This window comes from Astatotilapia calliptera, chromosome 22 (genome assembly GCF_900246225.1).
Source record: "Astatotilapia calliptera chromosome 22, fAstCal1.2, whole genome shotgun sequence".
Classification (NCBI taxonomy): domain Eukaryota; kingdom Metazoa; phylum Chordata; class Actinopteri; order Cichliformes; family Cichlidae; genus Astatotilapia; species Astatotilapia calliptera.
Genome location: NC_039322.1, coordinates 10,628,990 through 10,650,187, shown reverse-complemented (window position 1 = coordinate 10,650,187; position 21,198 = coordinate 10,628,990). Strand labels below are relative to the sequence as shown.

Below are 21,198 nucleotides of genomic sequence, written 5' to 3'. Positions count from 1 at the left end.
GATAAAATGTTTTATAAGTTAGAAATATCGTTTTCTGTACTTTTTAAAATAATATTATAAACTTTTTTGCAAAAACAAAACAAAACATAAAGAGAACAACGTCACATTTACGCGCCGGCGTTATTCTTCCTATTAGCCATTGCAACTGTTTGAAGCAGGTAAGCGATTAAAACAGATTAAAATAATGGACATTTCTTTATTTTATAGCTCCTGTAGGACTTCACTGGTATCTTGATATCGAGGTAGACTTCGGATTTACACCCTGTCTGGATTGAGTGAACAGTTTTTTTATTTTATCTGAAAGAAGTCGAGTTGTGGTTTCTGGCTAATTAGCTTGTGGCCAGCTGGTGGTGGTAAATCAATAGGGGAATCTGTTATTTTTTGTTTACCTCTCTTAAAATAGTATTTTTTTTCTTCTTTCATTAAAACATGTTTTCTGCATTTTAGTGATTGCCATCATGGTGGTGTTTCCGAGCTCGCTGACGGAGGAAGAGGAGGCTTTACAAAAGAAATATGCTAAACTCAAAAAAAAGGTATGTAAGGTTTTTGGTCTGTACTAAATTGTGGAACATTCCAAACAGGAAACCATTCCTTTTTCATAATATAAGCTTCCTCTTTGCTACACTATACAGAGATTTAACATTTCATCCCGCTTCCAACATCGAAGACACACGTGAATATGTAAAATAGCTATACTGAAGACTCAAATAAAGCTTTGTATGTACACTTTTTACCTCTCTATTCAGAAAAAGGCACTGGTTGCTTTGAAAAAGCAGAGTTCAACCAACCAGACAAACCAGAGTGGCTTGAAACGGAGTAAGTGCATCCAGCTAACCGCTGGATTTCTTTTTTTTTTTTTTTTTGACTCAATCACTCTGGTCTTTCTTATAATAAGGCTTTAATAAAAGTAAACATCAACATTATAATCTGAAGCACCAGCAACTAACTGGAAAAATCTGACTTGTCATATATGGGACTCATAGGTTTATACTGTAAAATTTAAACATAACACCAGTAGAATATTTGATCTAATCTAAGACATGTATTTTTTATTATTGTTCATTGGAGTGGCTTGTTTTAAACACTGGTTGTACTGTTATTTACTTTTTTTTGTCTGTTTCTTTTCTTTGTCAAAGCACTGTCAGACCAGCCTGTTGTTGACACTGCAACAGCAACAGAACAAGCAAAGATGCTCATCAAGTCAGGGGCCATCAGTGCTATTAAATCTGAGAATAAAAACTCTGGATTTAAAAGGTCTCGAATGCTGGAAATTAAGCTCAAGGTGGGATGTCAGTAAATACATTGCATGACCTGTAATTCTTATTTCTGGCATTTACGAGCAGTTGTAAAATTATTATTAAACTCTCCTCCTCACATGTGGTGGATTTTTGCTCTTCATGTCTCACAGGACCCTGAAAAAGGCTCAGTTCCTGCTTTCTTACCATTTCAAAGGAGTGTCTCGACAGATGAAGACCAGCCTGAGGTATAATACAGGACATTAAGCATTGCTTTACCACTTTGTTTCTGTTAAATTTAATATTGTCATATTTTTTTGGTTTCTTCTAGTCTGGAAAAAGAGCCCACAGGAAGTCTCTGTATGAGAGGTAAATTCCAAATCCATAATGAACAGCATGTTTAATACGCCAAAATTCTGTATCTGTGGGTCTAACTTGGTTTCTTTGTTTTCTGCTGCAGCTTTGTTAGTTCAAGCGACCGATACCGGGATGAGGACGAAGGAGGCAGCATGTCATCCAGCCGGGACATGGAGAGAGACAGAGAGCGCGAGCGGGACCGTGACCGAGATTTGGATGGAGAACGGGAAAGGGAGAGAGACAGAGAACGGGACAGAGATCGAGACCGAGGCAGGGAAAGAGACAGGGAAAGAGACAGGGAACGAGACAGGGAACGGGACCGGGAACGAGACAGAGACCGAAGCCGAGACAGGGATCGAGACCGGGAAAGAGAGAGAGATGGACCCTTCAGACGTAAGTAACCATTTTCTGTTATGTGAACTTTAGACCTAATGTTTGTCTCTTTGCATTTTTTTTATTTCCATATCTTCAGAAAAAAATCAGATGGGGAAATAAAAAGATGGGGCGACTGTGGTTCAGGGGGTTGGGAAGCTCATCTTGTAACCGGAACGTTGATCTCCAGCTCTGTCTGTCTTGGTCGTTGTGTCCTTGGGCAAGACACTTCACCTACCGCCTACTGGTGATGGCCAGAGGGGCCGATGGCGCGATATGGCTGCCTCTCTTCTGTCAGTTTGCCCCAAGGCAGCTGTGGCTACAACTGTAGCTTGCCTCCACCAGTGTGTGAATGTGAGGGTGAATGAATAGTGGAATTGTACAGTGCTTTGAGGGTCTCGAAAAGCGCTATATAGATGCAACCCATTATTATTTAGATGTGGTTGGCCAAGGCTTGCTTATCTTTTGTAATATACTATGTCAAGAGTTTACAAATTCATCCTTGACCTAGTCTGCTTATTTCTAATCTTATTGATAGGTGTCAAAAGGTCAAAATCAAATTAGGGGTTAAGAAATTTTAAGGCTGATTGCCTTACAGACGAAACACTAACCAGTTCTAACCAAAGATTATGAACATGCTGTCAGAGAAACCTGTTGGAAGATACAAGAAGAGAAAAGATGTGTTAATATAATAGTTAAGGAGAGGGTAGGTGCTCAGTTCGTCGTGGGCTTTAAAAACTGAGGGATTGTTCAAAATACCTGATCCAGACCTGAGCACAAACTAATCTAGTCTGCATTTTCTCGAGCAAGTGAAGAGAAGCTAACTGGAGAGTAATATGATCTCTCTCGGATTCCTGTCACTGCTCCTGCTGCAGTGTTTTGGATCATCATTCTTTTCAAAGTGGTTATTTGAAAGAGGTTTAAAGAGGTTTCCACTGTGATATTCGTAAAAGATCCAAAAATAGCCCTGGTTTGTGTACTTCTAGAAAGCTTTGTGGGAACAGCTTTGCTACAAATCCAATTATTGGCAGTTATAAAGTGGAATTAGTTTGTGGAAACGTGTTGACCAAAAAGTACATGTTAATACAATGAAGTCACTTATTCTGTACACAGTGCTGCTTCCATACTTCTCCAGTAATTTTTATCTTATTTTTTAGTTAATTTTTCTGTAATACGTATGGAAGAATAAAATTGTGAAAAAACAAGCTACATTAAAAAAACATTGCTGGTTTATGATTTGTCCCTGTCTGCTTTTTTCACTCTCAGGGTCAGACTCGTACCCAGAGCGCAGAGGAGTGCGAAAGGGGAACACCGTTTACGTTTATGGCTCTGGGCTCGGCGAGGACAGCCTGCGCTCGGCTTTCTCTCAACACGGAAACATCATCGATCTCTCGATGGACAACCCACGCAAGTAAGGAGGCTTTAAACAAAACTGTGTGCTCATAAGTGTCATTTCTGCCTGCATTTTCATGCAGTAATATAAATAGTGTGACGATGATTTATTCTTCCTTTTCTGTTTTGTTCTTCTGTCCAGTTGTGCATTTATCACTTTTGAGAAGATGGAGTCTGCAGACCAGGCTGTTGCTGAGGTTAGTGCTATCTTTCTTCCTGCCACCCAGCTGTTATGTCTATTGTGTTTGTTTTTTGTTTTTTTCAGGTATTGATTTGGTGAATGTCTAAATTGCAATACAGGCAAAGCTGTACCACAATAAGACTTTATATCTTATTGTGGTACAAAGGGGCAGGGATAGCTCAGTAGGTAGAGTGGTGGCCCCATGATCGGAAGGTCGGGGGTTCGACTCCACTGAACGGCGACCCTGAGGTACCCCTGAGCAAGGTACCGTCCCTACACACTGCTCCCCGGGCGCTGCACTGGCGGCTGCCCACTGCTTCACTGGGTGAATGGGTTAAATGCAGAGGAACTATTTCCCTATGGGGACTAACACGCACACTTTACTTTAAAGAATACACTGCATTATCTTCTTTGATTAGGTGCATGGTCAGCATGATCCCTCGAGTTGGCATAACGTTATCATACTGTGGCCCAGACAGTGGTTAAAACGATTAAAGAATTTGGAAACTCCTTCAAAGGACAGTTATCTTATTCAGTTGAATACAAGCAGCTCAGGGAGGACAGTATATCTTCCAGCTACCTGGGTGGTCTCAATACTGATTACTGCTTGGCTTCAAAAATGAGCATCTTCAGTCTAAGAAATCATCCAAAAAATCCAATTATTAATTTAAAGGGGGGGAAAAGTAAATATGACTCTTTGGTATGTCCACAAACATGCAGGCGCTTTGCCCTTGTGGCCTTCATCAGAGCACAATAATGACTTAATGATAAAGACTTGCTGTAGTTTTACAGGCGCCTGGTTTATTTCTACACAGCAGACTAAAAGGCTGGACTGGCTTTGCTGTTTTTTGTTTCACAGTTGAATGGAACCACGGTGGGAGACGTTCACATCAAAGTCAGCATCGCCAGGAAGCAGCCGATGCTGGACGCTGCCACTGGCAAATCTGTGTGGGCTTCACTGGGTAAATACAGCACTCGTATTGTGCGTTTAGACACTGATCAAACAGCTTGTGTGTCTGCACAGCGTGGATTAACCGTCACCCCTATCTTTCCTTTACAGCCGTGCAGAACAGCACTAAAGGCTCCTACCGGGACAAAAGGAACCAAGTGGTGTACAGTGAAGATCTTTTCCTGGGATGAAAAGTCCATGTTTTTGTTGCTCTGTTTCTGAGCTGCTAACCTGCTGCATGTGCTTTGTAGAAGACATAAAAGATTATCAGTAGCCTTTTTGATCAGAGCATTGTAGTTACTCTAGGCTGGATGTAATGCTACATATGCAGCTTTGCATGTGAAACTACACATCTGAGCTCAAAAAGTAAAAGAATTGTATTTGTGAATGTTTTCTTTTGTGTAGGTCACTCATTCATATTAAAAAAACATGCGACTTCTAATTTATATATTAAATGACTCAGTTTTGACTCTAAAAGTACCTTCTAGAAAGAAACATCTTGTCTTCTGAGATGTGCCCTGCTATCTGTTTTCATGGAAAAAAGTAGACTCATTATCCTCATTGTCAGCTTCATGTTTTTTATTCTTGGACTCTTCTGGAGTAGAATTGTATGAATCTAACCTTTTCTTATCAACCATTCAGCTCATGCTCTACAATAAGCCAGTTTAGCTCCTGTCCTTCAAATTGACTTTCTTCTGATTTGCTACTCCTTGCAAAAAGGTGTTGGTGGGGCTTTAGTGGATTAACAGTAACTCGAAACAGAGAAGTTTCTCTCTAGCTGTTTTATTTACTCATTCACAGACTCTGACTTGCAGTCAGTCACTGCGCTGACTCCACGTACAACATATTCAAGTTGAAGACTGCAGTTCTGAGTCAAAAACAATGTTAAAACGAACACTTTACACAGTAGGAAAAGCACAGGTGTGAATAATAAAAAATATGGACTGTTAAAATTTCCTCTGCTTTGGCTTCGGGGTCCTGGTATTGTTCATGCAGACTCATTGTCACAAACTAAACAGAGCCATCAGATATTTTTATACCAGTGTTTTACTATAATGTCAAGTAACATTTTTTTCTTCCTTTTTACTAAAAAAAAAAAAAAAAAAAAAAAAGCTATATGTGAAAAGTCTTTTATTTGGCAGCCAGAATGTAAAGGCATTTATTTTTTAGCACACACTTAATTTCCACATTGTGTTGACACTGATCACATGAAGACCAAATGTAACTGCAACAAGCCGTCAAGCCTGAAGTCTGTAACAAGACTTATTACTCAGTAACCAGACATTCTTGCTCCTCCTCTCGTATTCTCCCAGCTGCTCCTCTTGCTCTCTCCCTCTCCTCCTGCTCATGTAGGGAGTTCTGCCCCGTGGTTTTGCCGTGCTGCTCCTTCAGGTGCCGACGTAAGGCAGGCTTGTGGGCAAAGTGGGCGTGGCAGTAAGCGCAGCGATGAGGCCGCTCGCCACTGTGGAGGTTCATGTGGTCTATCAGAGTGGATTTTTGGGTGAACGTCTTGTAGCACAGGGGGCACTGGTGCGTTTTGCCGGCCCCTCTGTGCACGGCCATGTGCCGGGTGAGGTTCGTAGAGTGGTGGAAGTGCTTCCCGCAGCAGGGGCAGGCATAGAGCAGGTGAGTGGAGCGGGAGTGGATTGCGAGGGAATGGGCTGAAGGGAAAGTCATGTTGCAGTGCTCGCAGATTACAGGGCCAGCTACGCTGGAAGTAGACCCCACCACGGCAACAGACTCATCGCTGCCTTCGTTTGTTCCAACAGTCGTCAACCCTGAACTCCCTTCACCAGCACCACAAGCAGACTCTTCCAGGGAGAACTGGTTAAGACTGTTAGCGGGTATCGGTGAAACCTTTTCCCCCTGTGTGCTGCCCATGCTGAAGTCCAACTCTGGGATCTCAACCGTGACAATATTTCTTGATGCCCTCAGTCCTTCTTGGCTGTAGTCCAGGCCAAAGCCACCTCCAGCAGATGTAAGATACCAGAGATCCTGGTGTTGGGTGATGCCTATAGGTCTTTTCTCCTGAGATGACACCCACCTTTTTCTTTTTAAACCCCTCCCCCTTCCCCTTCCTCTGCTATGGCCAATATTAGTCTCAGAGATTCTTCGACTTAGAGCGCGGAGACTTTCTGCTGAAAACTCTCCAGAACTGAGACCTGCTGGATTCAAGTCATACTCGCCACTTTCTCCAATCACAACTTCTTCTGTCTCTGAGAAGTTGGCGCCTTGAGGTACCTCAGAGGGAGCTCCTTTTTCCTCCTCCCTGTCTCTGTCAGTGTGCTCATTTTCAGAAATATACACTCTTAACATATTGTAGTTCTCCTGTCTGGCCTCTTCATCCTCATCTGATGCATGGACCTGTAAGAGAAGTGCAGACTTGGTGAGGTGTCTAAGGCTACAACTAATGATGCCCGGAAACTACCAGAATATCCATCAAAATACCCATGTGTGCTTCAGACTGCTTACTCCAAACCACTTTTAACACTACTCCCATAAAGGTGAGATCTGCCCAGTACGCTTAATGATGATTTTTTTCAGGATTTTTCTTGTTCTTTCAAAAGCGTATTCTTTGCTTGAATAAATTAAATACCACTTTAGAAAAATAGGACACATGAGCAAAGGCTTCGGTAAATTGTGAGGATTTTTTTTTTGTCATTATCCTTAAGGTCTTTTCCAGCTCTATTCATTAGGATGGACACCTCTGCAACCTTCATCTCCTTAATTGGACCACATGGCTCCAAGTAGCTTTAAGGGAAGCTGTTAGGACTGAAGTTCACTGAATGTTTCCAGGCTGCACCGTGAGTGATTAATCAGGGGGGTAACAGTGTAGCAGATACCAGAGGCCAAAACAGCTCCATCTCACAGGCTAACATTCCCCATGCTTGGCCTAAACCCGACCTCTGACCCTAAACCATAAAAGTGACAAACTAAACACTAAACACGTGAAAGAAGAACCTTTTCGTCTCCTTACAGAGCGATACGTCGGGGTGAGTTATGGCAGATTTTGGCAGGACTGTGCAGAACCAACAGGATAAGAAAGTTCAACCAAAGGATCATTTGTACAACTGAAAAATCAGAAACTACAACATGTTCTTTAGGATACAGAAATGACCACAAATATAATTTTTATTCTATTTTGAGTAAAAAAAAATGGACTGCCATCCTATTCCAATCTAATTTCCTATACCCCTCCTCACAGAGACATTTCTTCTGATACTGCATCCCCTCTGAGGAGACATCTCCCCATGTCTCCACCATAAATCAGTACGCACACCAGAAACAGAGCAAAACTTAACTGAAAAAGAACAGCATTCAAATATATATAGTGTTTGTAACCCAAATTATATTTCAGAAAATGCTACAGTCGGGATAATTGACAGTATGATCTTTAATCTGTTAACCAATGCTAGAATAAGAACTAAATTATTTGAATTACAAATAAACTACACTTTATTTTACTTTGTACAAAAATGAACTAAAGTAAAAAAAATATACAGGAAATGTGTAAACCAGCCCAGAGGCTTTGGTACATGACAGTAACATTCCGAGTGCAAGTCAGCTCTGTCGCCGACAGCATTCACTTAGCCGGCAAGGCGTCTTATTTTGAAAATTGACTGTGTTCTCTATGCAGTTTCTCTGTCTGACTTCCTGTCCACAAAAGGCCCCTATATGACAATTCAAATTCCCTAAAAAGAAACACTGAAAGCAATAAAAACTAAACTGAAATGCACAAACCTAACCGGGAAGTGAACTGAAACCAAATTCACCTGAAAAATAAATAAATTAAAAAGAATGAAAAATGTAAAAGTAATGGGCTGCTTATATCCTCTTTACTGAGTAATAATGTTCGAAATTTTGTTATGATCGACTTTAAATTATCCTTAAAATTAATCTTTTTCCTTACTCACAGAAAAGTCGGTTAGTCTAAATTATTTTACCAGACATCATGACAACATCCTATGCACAAGTACAAGTGATCTAAAATGTTATTAGAAAAAGAAATACCTTAATGAAGCCCTCATCCAGTGCAGCACTGTCATCATGCAGCTGACTGCTTCCCTGAGCAGACAATTCGCCGTTGCTCTCCTCCACCGAGCGCACTACAGGGCTGTGGGAGTGCACAGGGGAAGGCTGCCTAGGTGGAGGTGATGCGACTGAATGGACACTGCCGCTGACGATCACTGGCCTGGTTTCAGTTTCCTCTGTGGGCGTCTAGAAAAAGGATAAAATTTGGATGTTTTACGCTGATGTCAGCATTGTTAATATGGAAATTTCCTGTAGCATATTTTATATCCTACAGTAGGTTATATATATCCTATAGGACATTTATATTTTTTGTGTCATTGTCAAATCAGTTTCTTGATGTAAAATTCACTGTTGCCAACAGGAGCAGCACTAATGGGATCCCCTTAAACTGATTTTTAGTTTTAGTGTCCTTATTTTCCTCTAAGTTAACGATTCTGTCACATGACGTCATGTTTCATACTGACAGACGATGGCGCTAAACGTGTTTTAAAAATTTTAAGCACTTCTTTCGTAAACCCAGCTTCACGGACAGTTTTACATCTATGTCGCATTTTGAGACCAGCGCCTGTAAATTAGCCTTTATATGTGTAACGTTTCATGTCCCCTTTAAGATAAGCAGTGTGTGATCTGGCGAAAATGTATGGCATCACTGTGTTGACATAGGGCGTTGTGTTGAAAAAATAAAGTGTGTTGTACAGCTCTCTCTGTGCCCGTTCACGTGATATACTACTCAATATAGTTGCTTGGAATTTAACCTTGGGTGCTTACAATGACACTCAAAGTTAAATGTTAACCCAATCAAGGTACTCAAAATTGTGGGTAGTATAACGTTTTTACTGATTTTCACATTTGGTGTGACCTTGACCTTGATATTGGTAGGCAGCTATAACAGCTGAACTTGATTTTCACCTAAATTAAACAGCTCGAGCTGTTATTGGTATCTACCATCTCACAAAATTTGAAAATTATATCTTGAAAACTGTGGATGCTAGACTGCCAAAAAACTGAGATAAATAAACTGAACCGAGTACATACAAACAGGATTACAGAAAATCTACTAAAACTTTATCAAGTTTTGCAAGTTCTGAGAATGTGCACACAGCTTAGGGTGAAAAAGGTGCAAGATTTCCAGTTGAAAAACCTGTAATCAGAAAATAAAAAAAATTATAGTTGGACTGCTTTACGTGCTAAATTACTAAATAAATATTAATAATTAAACTCCAGGTAAGAAAGCAGGAAGAAATATAATTAATGTCTACTGACTGACCTTAGATTGACTGGGGTTCTTCAGCTGGACATATTTCTCCAGAGCTCCTCTGCAGCGCTCTACGATGTGCTCCATCTGAAGGTAGCTGGCAGCCGTCAGGTAGTTTACGATCTCCTCTGGGTTGAACTGCAGGATTCCAGTGTAGCAAGACTGAAGCAGATCACACACCACTGTGGAGCTGTACAGCATCGACACCTGGAGAAAAATCATGAACACAGAACAGCTTCATTTAATCTGAATAGGAGCCATAATCTCACATGTGCTGATGGGGGCCTACCTGAAGCCTGGACGATGGGTTGAGGAGGAATTGATCTCTCAGGAAGGGTGAGCAGGCAGCCAGCACCACCTTATGTCCCCTGAACGTCTGGTTGTTACTGGCCACGATGGTGATGTCGCAGAAATGCTGGCGGGATCTCAGTGAATTCATGTGCTTCAGGGTCATGTTCCCATGTCCCGGGAGCCGGAAAAACACCAACTCCATCTTCTGAGGAGAAACAAGAATCTGTAGGTGATTTCACTTCGTTAAATACGTACAGGTGAGCCTTTCATAAAAGATTAACAACACAAATCAGTTATTAGACTCACACAGTGTAATGTGATGAGGGTTTAAGAAAGGATATCATATCACAGGTTTGTATTCTGTTTATACTCAAGTGTCCACACTACAAGGTCAATGCTGGGAGCAAAGATTTGGAAACCGAAATCCCAGCAGAGGATTGGAAATCAGCTTGTGCTGGGATGGATGGATGGATGGATGAATAGATAGACCAAGACAAGAGGGTAGGGCTGTTCGATATAACGATATATATCGGATGACGATATAAAAACGTCGATCGTTTCATTTTACGCTATCGTTTGTTTTGTGCTGTTGCAAAATAAACTGTTTACGGCAATATTTTTTCATCGTTTCGATGGTCACTGTAGTGGCTATATTAATTTCCTAAAGTTCTCTCTTTCTCTTATATGTAATATAATCACACTATGGACGACAAGTGCCTGTTTTTATGCGTTGTCGTTAGCAACAACGACGGTAAAACCATCACGTGTCCGCTTGTTTATTTTCTACATAAACCTTTCACAATAAAGCTCAAGATCCTGTTGAGACTTTTCAAAATAAACTGAATCACGTGAAAGAGTATGCAGAGTATTTACCGATGAGAAGTAAAAAAAGAGCCGTCAGGTGCTAAAAAATAAACCTTAGACTCAAACGTTAGAACAGGCTTTTCCCTGCAGCACGCCGTGTAATAAATACTCAAAGAAAACGGCGGCCGTTACAACCTATGTCTAAAAATGTGTAGTTTAATGCATTGGTAAAACACTCGACTCTAGATACACGACGCCCAGCTGGAAACACTTCAGCTACCCGAGATTCACAGAATTTACAGAAAATGTAAAATTTTTGTGATTTATATCGTTATCGGACGATAGATTTTTTATATCGGGATATGAGATTTTGGTCATATCGCACAGCCCCAACAATATGTATGAGTCTCAACAAACTCAAGAAAACTTCAGATCCATGAGAAATAGGGCTGCCACGATTTGTCGACTAGTCACGATTACGTCGACTATCAAAATCGTCGACGACTGATTTAATAGTCGACGCTTCGTTTGAAGCTTTGTAAGATCACAAAAGACGCAGGAATAAGTAGCAGGATTTAAGAGTGTAATAACGGACTGAAACAGAAGATGGCAGCACTGCATGTACAAGGATGCCAGCTGCCGTTAAACCCCGAAGAAGAAGAAGCAGCTGTGTCCCAGAAATCATAGCGCGGCCCAGCTTAGTTTCCAACAATGGCGGCAGCTAGTTAGTTTTAATGTTACTCTTAGTGATGGCCAAATGAAGCTTTCCGAAGCACTGAAGCTTGTATTGAAAAACGGTTCATTACTCGAAGCTTTTCAACACAGTCCTCTCCGGTGACATCTGGTGGTGAAAATTTTGAAGAGCAGCTTGAATCTGCAAAATAAAACGGACTGCTCAATTATCACTGCTCACTCAAGAGTGGAGTTCTCTCTGATATTGGGCCACCGTTCCGTTGCTTTGAACATGTAATTGGTTTTGTTTTCTCGATTGGGGGGCTGAAAAAAATGTAATGCGTATTTGCGTAATACATTTTGATCAATAAACTTTCCCTATTTAAACATGCACTATGGTGGCCTTTCTTTGCTCATAACTCCTTGATGTTGGTAAATACAATAAGTGAGCAATATATATAATATACATATGATAATGCACAGCACATTATGGAGTATGCCCCTGCTGTGAAGTCCTGCCTCCATCTACTTGTCGTTTAATCACTGGACAGCTGGACAGGTTCATACAAAATATTAGATTAGGCCAATTGTCCTATACATATTTTTGACCTATGGGTGGGATTGATTGTGAACTGGAAAGGGAAAATGCTTAGGGAGCTGAGTACGGCTGCATCGTCACTGATTTGTAGAATCATTTTGATTCGATACAGGATCCGATTCAATTTGATTGGAATCTGGAAAGTTTTGCCTCAGTCAGAAATATTACAAGTCTGATCATTTAACAGTATATATCCATAATTTCGTATCTATTAAAAGAAAGCTGACACATGTGAGACTTAATTAGAGATGTAAACAGAGAGTTATGAAACCTGCAGCTGCAGAAGCCAGCGAAAAAAAAAGAGGCAAACACAGCGCGGACCCGCCGACACATCAAAATCTGACTCTGACGCGTCGGGTCCGCGCTCTGTGTTCACGTTTGTATGCAGAATCCGTAAACCTGCTCCCAGTTACTGTTTTAGCTGCATGGTGTTTGACGACATGTTGTGAGGTTTAACCTGAGATGCTGGCGTTTCAGGCATAATAACGTTAATTTACAAATCGACACGGGATTTTAATGAATCAATATCACTTTATTCAATTTAGCATGGATTGTAATCAGAAAGGCGATAATCAAAACCCACCCCTAATCAAGAACTTGCAAAGTAAAAACATGATCAATGTAAGGTAGCCCTTTTGTTATTTACAGTTAACAAGAGGATTAGTGTTACTGTGCGCTGGCTGAGTCTGTTTCTTTTCTTAGAAATAGTTTCTCCTGCCCTGGAGAAAATCCACTTGCATGGAACAGAAGAGGCTGTGGAGTGCAGGAACTACACTGCAAGTTGGTAGATATGCAGGTATTCCTGGGTCCTGCAGACTATCACCTAAAAACAATAAACAAAATGATTTTCTAAACTGTAGCAATGTCATGTACGTATAGTGTCAAATACATTTTTGTAGTCTTCATCAGCTTTAATTCACATGGAAGTGTTCCTAAAGTCATATGCTGTAATGATATTTACATTATGAAAACATGATTTTGGACATTTCAAGTTTTTCACTTCGGCAGATAAAATGAATTGAGCAAAATCAACTCAAAATATTCCCACACGCCAGAACGTCCTCTCTTCCTCGCTGGCTCCATATCTGTCAGTGGAATGATCACCTCGTCGCTATCTGTCACCATCAACACACTCCACGAATCCCGTGGATGATTCACTTCCTTATATCTGTTTGAATCAGGTACCGAAGCAGTTACGTGCGTAATGAAGCTTCGGACGTCACTGGTCACGTGACTTTTGCCAAACGAAGCAAGCCTCGGCACAGTGCTTCTGAACCAGTGTGTTGTTTTTTTCGACACACGCTCCGGAGCGTCAGCTTCAAGCGGGCCATCACTAGTTACTCTTATTATTCTTTCTGGGTCAGAAAATAAACGTTTAACGTATTTTCAGGCGAGAATGTAGCTGTGTAAACCTCAAATATCGGCTCAGTTTATCAGGACACCACATATTTTCAAAAGCGCTCCGACGTTTTCGGAGACGTCTGTTACCCACCAGCTCGATAGCTAGCCGGGGGCTAGGTCACTAGCGCGGTGAGAACACCGGACTCCCGGCAAATTGTTTTCTAACCCACCGCCGTCTTTCGCTACTCAGGTTAAATATATATGAGTCACTTAGATAAATTAAAAATGTTGTTGTTTGGCTTTTTTTTTTTTGTATTTTATTTGTTCCTGAGTAAATCGGTTTGTCTGAGATTAAAGTTATAGTTTTTACACAGCTGAATAAACGTCAAGCAGACAGCTGATTATCAAAAGTGTGAGATGCTGGAGAATATACTCCGTTGTCCTGTTATATTTTAGATAGCAAGGAGTTTATTAAACTTCACCGAAACAATCTGCAAATTTCATTAAAATTGAATAAACTATCATCTTGTCTTTATTTTTAGTTAGCACCTTAAACACTTAAAGCTGTAAGCTAATGATAGTTATATAAGAGCAGATGCTGCTGGTGCAATAAGCTGTACGTTCCGTGACAATAGGGTTAGTACCTTAACTATGTCAACGAGGCATGTGTCATCATCGCTGCTGCAACTCGTACCGCTGATCTAAGTCTGTCCTCTGAATCTGAATCTCCATTTCCCTGTAAAATCTCATGCTAACCAAAGACAGTTTTTTGTTTTGTTTTTTTAATTTTCCTTTTCCATTCATCTGATCCAAACACGAAGTGGGATGCAGCGCTGACATCTTTATCTATCTTCATTCAGTGCACTGTAGAGGCTCACGATGTGATCTGAATGTAACATGTACAAGTTATAATTAAAGTCAAAGACAGTGATTATTATGCAGCCCTATCAGCCACTTTTACTTACATAAGTAAATAACAGTCTGATTTCTGAAATACAAGGTTTCTGATATTATGTTAATCATTGTCTTCGAATAATCACAATAAGGACTCAATAAATAACTAAATGTATTATTTTGCCAAACACAACATTGAACAATTAAACTGCTTTTTGCATTTTCAATGGTGTTAAGAGTTTGATAGCAGAGGATGCTGATGTTGTGTTTATGCACAGAATCAGAGTCTGTTGATAAGTTATCAGGGCAGAGCATGTTTTGAACTTGTTTCATGCTGAAATACTAATCGTCCAGACAAAGTTGAGTAAGCAAGCCAACAAAAGCACCAAGCAACAAAAGCAACAGCTGAACATCTCATGTCCACACACAGCCCCATAACAAACACAAACAGCTGTACAGAGCAGACCCTTTGCAGGATTTCTCTGCTGTATCTGCTCTCAGCATCTGCGTCACCATCACAAAGTTCCTTTTGCATACACTCTGTAACACTTTGTAATTTTTCTTGCTCACAAGCAAAGTTCTAAACCAGTTGGACTGGATTCTAAACCAGTTAAGATGTTTCACAAGGGACATGCAGACTTTCTGCTTCAATTTGAGGCGCTGATAAGGAGAATTGCATGAAGTGCTAAGAGTAGTGAAATTAAATACATTTTTTATACAAAGGCTGCCATTTTCAGAGACTCAAAAGTAATTGGATAAACTAAGGTGATTCAAAAGATAATAATACTTTCAACAGAAACCTTTTAGTGCTTTACCATCAGTTTGAAAGCATGCGGTTTTTGCTATCTCTCTGATCGAGGTTTTGCAGCTTACACTGACATCTCTTAAGACCTAATGTTGTAGATTCCAGTGAAAAAATACCAAATACAAGTTCAAAGCTTGAAATAAACTCCAGATCTTTTCTCTGTTCAGTTCCTACCTGGCCATGAACCTGCTTATCAGTTACTCTGAATACCTGAGTATCAGGGAAAAATATATAAAAATTGCTTTAATTCCTATACAATGGTTGAATGCCTTGAATTAAAGCTGAAAGTGTGCAATGTCATTTTCATTGTTTGATTTAATAGCCAGTGTGACGGTGTAGACACAGAGGCAAAATTACATAAAGCTGTATCATTGTTAAACTACTTAAAAATATAGCATATGTACAAGAAAAAATTCAGTATAAAAGTGAACAAAAAAACTGACTTATTATTAACTAAACTGTGATTTTCAACGAGAAATTAAAAAAAGAACTATACTCTCAGCATATGTCTCTAAATGCCCCGAGGTAGGAACAGTGATCTTGGCAGAGCATATCAACCCCGCCACAGTCCCATATCGCGCACAGCTTTGGCACATATGCCTCCATATTAGAAAGTTTACACAAGAAGAGACTGAAACTGGCTAATTACAGCTTAACAATCATGTAATAATAACATTACACATGTTTTAAGTAATGAACTTTGCATTAACAATCAAAAATCAAAGTAATCTTGTCCATTTCTTGAGAAAAGTCCAGATCATCAGAAGTATGAATATAAAAATCAACTACTTGTTTTCTCAATTTACGTAACAAAATAACAACATATCAGCAATGCTTCAAACTTACTACAAAACTTTGTTTAAATAAATACAAGCACAACATGAAAAGTACTGCACATACTCAAGTCTCAAACTGAGCCTTAGAATAAACAACTCATTTATTGGATCTTGCAGACTTCGTACTGATCAACTCTCATCAACCACTTCTCAGAAATTAACAGTGTTTATACACATAAAGGCCATTATCTGTAGAGCCACAGAATCTTTTTTGGCGGTCACTCTTGTTTTTCAGTCCATGTGTAACCAGCATCTACCCCTGAGAATACTCGTCAGCTGCTTTAAACTGCTTCTTCTTAGACTCTGGATCCAGTGGGAACTTGTTTTTTTCAGAAAGCTGTGATAAGCAGATGGCTGGGAAGGCACTTGTCAAGGCTGATGTAGCAGAACATCTTTTGAAAGCTTGTTTTATGCGCAGCTCTCCTTTGCAGAAAAGTGTAAATAGTGCTGACCTTAATGCGCTTTAACCCTTCGTATTTAGCTGTGTCTGAAACGTATAAATGCCTGCAGCTTTTATCAGAGGGAGAAAACGATTTTATGCAATCTTGTGTGGACACTTACAAAGCATGATGAGGGTGGTTGTCCCTTGTTCATTTCCAGTAGGATAGGTGGCGTACTCGCAGGTATAGCGACCGGCATCGGACATTCTCAGGTTAGAAATCCTGATGGATGGGTTCTCCAGACTGTTGTGAAGGAACACAACGCGGTCCTTGAAGGCCACATTAGGGAAACTCTGTCCATACACCGGGTGGTACACAGCAATGTTGTCCCTGTGCCCGTCAGAGGGTTCCCATATCCAGGACACCTGATAAGAATCAAGAATTTATAAACGGCAGCGGTTACAGTTTGCCCGATTATTCTTTTCATTGCTTTTATTTTTATGGTACACAACTATAGCTCATTAAAGAAGATAAATTCGTGCAGCAGACTAACTTTTGACTCACATCATCCTAACAAGGTTCTTAAGCAGTCAGCAGCTCTTTCAATCATCTAATGAGGAGGTCTTTAAATACTGACACTGGAGGGCTGTAACCAGGAGATTAATAATGTTGCCACGGATTAACGTATGCCGTAGTGTTCTACATGTGCAGTAAATTGTCCCCATTATAGTTAGCCAAATTGAATACTAGAAGTTCCTTTTGTTCCTACAGTAACTGATTACTTTGAAGCTGGGATACCAGTAATCATTTTTAAAGAATCGTCTTTTGTGTTATTTTAATAGAATTTATTGCACTTAATTAGATTCACACCGAATCTAAAATTATGTTCATCGGGTCTTTGGCAGACTAACAAAAGTCTATTATAAACTGTAGCATTTTGGGTTTTAAGAGTTTTAAAACAGCCTCACTGAGCTGTGTTTGCAGCCACAGGTCCAACTGTTGACCATGTCGGTAAGTAGTGAAAAAAAATCAGCAGTTCAGACAACAATTACCAACTTCCTGTTGTTCGGCGTCTTCCCTTAATACACTGACAGTTTGTTTGTAAACCAGAAGGCATGCATGAATATTTTTGGATGCCAACATTTTTGACATTTCTCTGAATACATATTGCAAACTGCTGTCCCTGTAACATGAAATCATTTGGCTTATAGCAGCAAAACGTTGAGTACAATTAAAGTTGTCTGAGTGAGAAGCCGAGAATCTGCTGCAAGATTAAATTAAATGTCTGTTAGACTTGCAGGCGCTCGCTCAAAGACCCCGCTGCTTTTTTTAAACAAACACAATTTTTTAAAAAAAAGGATCATCTTAGAGATTTCGAATATGCGAAAGATATCGATATCTGGCCTGTGAGAGACACTTCCACGAGGGAGAACGCTGTGATGGTAAACCAAATTGATTTTATTTTTCTCTGCAATTTTCAAAGTGACAGCCAATAACAAACTGCTCGCTAAAGTGGTACACCAGGGAGCAAAGGGAATAAAGTTCATCAATACACATTTAGCAAACATCTATTAAATGTATGACATGTAGGATGGAAGGAAGAGAGCAAGCAGAGGAGGTTGAAGGTTGTGAAAAGGATGATGGATTGTAACCCAGATGTCATTGCAAATTAGAGGATGATTCTCTGCTGATTGAAGAGAAAATATCACAGAGGGCAATTTAGCCCGTCTGCATTTTTAGATTTTACTTGTGAACAAATTACCTATTGATTTCATACACAACTCAGACAGATCACACAGAATCAAATTGAACTCGTAAACAGCTCGTAGCACTTTGCTTATTCTGCTCGGCGTTGAAAATGACATCTGAACCGTTCAGGTGGCGTCAGATACGAGCTCAACTGGGACTTGATGAGATAAATTGACATCCAAATAGTCAGCTGAGCTAATTTTACGCCGTGTGTCCTCGAGCAGTTCTCTTCTGTAGACCAAGTTGGAATTAAACGAGCTAAAATTACGACAGAAAAAAAGCAAAGAGCTAACACCGCCCAGTAATCGTAAGTTACTTATCGCTGATTAGTTAAAGTCCCACATCACGCTTCTGATTGTTGCTGACAAACTGCAGGAGTTTGTTGCAGGGAAGTAACTGCATAATAGAAAGAGACAGCATTGTTCGAGCTGAGATTGCTGGTAATTTATTTACAATCTCATGCTGAGTAGACACAGTGGTCGAGGATGTGTTCAAAGATAGACTGCTAGCAGGGAAAACAGACACTGTTAACCAGAGGTGTGGACTCGAGTCACATGACTTGGACTCGAGTCAGACTCGAGTCATTAATTTTATGACTTTAGACTTGACTTGAAAAAATGTTCTAAGACTTGTGACTTGACTTGGACTTTTACACCAATGACTTGGGACTTGAATTGGACTTGAACCGGTTTACTTGAAAAGACTTGATATTTTACCCCAAATATAAAATTTAACATGAATATTATATAGAGATTGAAAATGTGACGTCATTCACGGGTAGAACCGCAAAGGATTCTGGGAACTCGTGGCAAGCGGTAGTAGCGCACGCAGGCTTTCAATTAAAATCAGTTATACAGCGATAAAAAGAAACACAAAAATGGCAAGAAGCTGTTGTATTATTAACTGCAATAGCCGGTCGCATGACAGCCACGGGAAGCCGACGGGTAAAGAGATCGGTTGTTATCGGATTACGTCGTTGAAGAGAAATTGTTCAGCCATGTTTCCGAAGTAAGACGCGACGGGTGGCCTGGATTGCAGCCATTCAAAGACCAAATATAACGTCCCAGAACACTCCAGCTCACAGGTTAGTCTGCTCCAAGCATTTACACGAAGGTCAGTGTTTTTTAGTAGTTAATACGTCACTTTCATAACATAATTGGTGATATAGGTTACAAGCAAGTCTGGCGCTGAACAGAAATTGTCGCGCTATGCTCCTTTATTTATTGTGCATAAATAGTGAATTGTCCTGACACAATATTGCGTTTCGCTTCTGTTATTATGGTACATTGACAAAAACATATACTTTTATTCACAGGATAAAACAGGTTTTTTGTATCACTAATTGCCCAGTACGATTACAGCATACAGTATTATTGTCACTGCTACATTTCTATGATGCTACCAGAAATTATTTCCACTACTAATTAATTACCGTTGAGCTCAAAGGTCCTATTAATAAACGGTTAACGAATGTGTATTTATGACGACAATTTGTGAGACCGGTAAACTTATGATACGTACGATGGTCTTTACTTTCTACACGGTGCATTTCAAGGTCCTGCACCCATCCGTCGGTAAACTGTACCTGGGCTTGTTGCAGTGACCTGAAGTTACTAAACTTCATGAGTGTGTGCACTCACTCCAAGAACCGTATGATTATAAATATGCATATAAATATGCTACAATGAGATAGCTGACTTCATCTAACTAGCAAATGTTTTCCAGGCTACGTTGGTGATACAGTTTTTTTTTATGTGTATGATATTTTTGTCATGCGATTTTAAAGCCGGTCCTACAAGCGCATCCAAGAATAACATGCAGCTTATCTCAGAACTGTCGGTGAAAATTATTCTTGGAGCTAGGTTTAATTGAGCTGCATTTTAAAGAGGTGCAATTTCACAATTTGTGTATATTTTCTACGTTCACTTTTGTCATGTGTTGAGAAAAACACAGATTTAAAATTACATGGTCTAATATTTACATTTAGCATAACTGCAACATTATTTTTTCGTTGTTTTTTTTTTTTAAAGACTCGAAAGGACTTGAAATTCAAAGTTTCAGACTTGTGACTTGACTCGGACTTTTACACCAGTGACTTGAGACTCGACTCTGACTTGCCTGACATTACTTGAGACTTGACTTGAGACTTGAGGATAAAGACTTGAGACTTACTTGAGACTTGCAAAACAATGACTTGGTCCCACCTCTGCTGTTAACTTTCCATCAGCTCCAAAGTATCAGTTTTAACATGTTGAATCTTTTTCAGCTCACATGTATGTCAGTAACCTTGCCTGTTTTCTGTGGAGTGGCAAACTGGCGGCTTAGTGTTTGTTGGAACTTGAATAGCTGCTTCCATCTTTCTGAGATGGATGCAAACTGCCAAAATATCATTTAAAAATGTACATTTCTAGTTTAAATGTGAATTCTAATTGGAAAAAAACTTACATATGTGGTGAATTAATTGTTTCTACATGAGGATCATTTCATTTTTGAAAGGCTGAAAGTAACGGTGCTCTTTGTTGCCAACTGCATCCAATAATAAAACCTCTAAAAGCCTAATCAGCAGACCAACTCCACACAGAGTTTGGCTTATGTGTGCATCTATGTATGCATTTGTTTTTATCAGTAACAGTGTCTATAAATGTTGTTACATTTAAGTGAAATCTAACCCACACAGCTCATTTGCAGACCTTGTCCCAAGTTTGGTTTAAACTAACAGCACAAAACAAACAGTAAAGTAGAACCAGTAATAGAAACAACAATGACTAAAAGAATATAGATTTTAAAAAAACCTGTTTGTGTCTGTGTGCGTCAGATCAGGAACTAGGTAACATTTGAATTTCTCTCTTAAGCTCCAACCTTTCATTCTCGACACAACAACAACTATTTTTGTGTTTACAAATAAGAGCAACGCAGTGAGTGTCTTTAACAAGAGAGTTTCTAAAAATGTGCACCGTTTTCTTATTTCAAGTACAGAAAATCCCAGTCTGTGCTCTGCAATGCTATGCCAAACATTTTTGTAAGGTTAATTTTTGGGGAATTTTGTGCCTTTGTT

General features: G+C 39.8%; 3 protein-coding genes across 5 annotated transcripts in view; 1 reads left to right on the top strand and 2 right to left on the bottom strand.

Moving 5' to 3' along the window:
* The first annotated feature begins 72 nt into the window (after positions 1-72).
* On the top strand, positions 73-5,439 carry nelfe (negative elongation factor complex member E). Of its 2 annotated transcripts, XM_026156515.1 has the most exons (11): positions 73-158; positions 448-533; positions 747-816; positions 1,137-1,282; positions 1,409-1,483; positions 1,567-1,604; positions 1,696-1,985; positions 3,231-3,375; positions 3,499-3,553; positions 4,397-4,499; positions 4,598-5,439. In XM_026156515.1, the coding sequence occupies exons 2-11, from the start codon at positions 459-461 to the stop codon at positions 4,675-4,677; spliced, it is 1,077 nt and encodes a 358-aa protein (XP_026012300.1). In that variant the 5' UTR covers positions 73-158; positions 448-458; the 3' UTR covers positions 4,678-5,439. The 2 variants fall into 2 exon arrangements, with proteins under 2 accessions (XP_026012300.1, XP_026012301.1); XM_026156516.1 differs by lacking the exon at positions 73-158 and having other exon boundaries at positions 454-532; positions 745-816.
* Positions 5,440-5,611: 172 nt separating this feature from the next.
* LOC113014784 (zinc finger and BTB domain-containing protein 12-like) lies at positions 5,612-10,550 on the bottom strand. Its single transcript, XM_026156514.1, has 4 exons — positions 10,063-10,550; positions 9,786-9,980; positions 8,498-8,704; positions 5,612-6,850 (listed from the first exon to the last, which is right to left on the bottom strand). The coding sequence occupies exons 1-4, from the start codon at positions 10,264-10,266 to the stop codon at positions 5,753-5,755; spliced, it is 1,704 nt and encodes a 567-aa protein (XP_026012299.1). The 5' UTR covers positions 10,267-10,550; the 3' UTR covers positions 5,612-5,752.
* Positions 10,551-16,127: 5,577 nt separating this feature from the next.
* Positions 16,128-21,198, bottom strand: part of LOC113015240 (nectin-1-like) — a 135,904-nt gene continuing 130,833 nt past the window's right edge. Inside the window, exon 3 of one of the 2 annotated variants that reach the window (XM_026157191.1) lies at positions 16,128-16,819. In XM_026157191.1, the coding sequence (XP_026012976.1) occupies positions 16,550-16,819 (270 nt within the window). In that variant the 3' untranslated portion in view covers positions 16,128-16,549. The remainder of the gene's footprint in view (positions 16,820-21,198) is intronic. The other variant, XM_026157190.1, reaches the window with a different exon arrangement.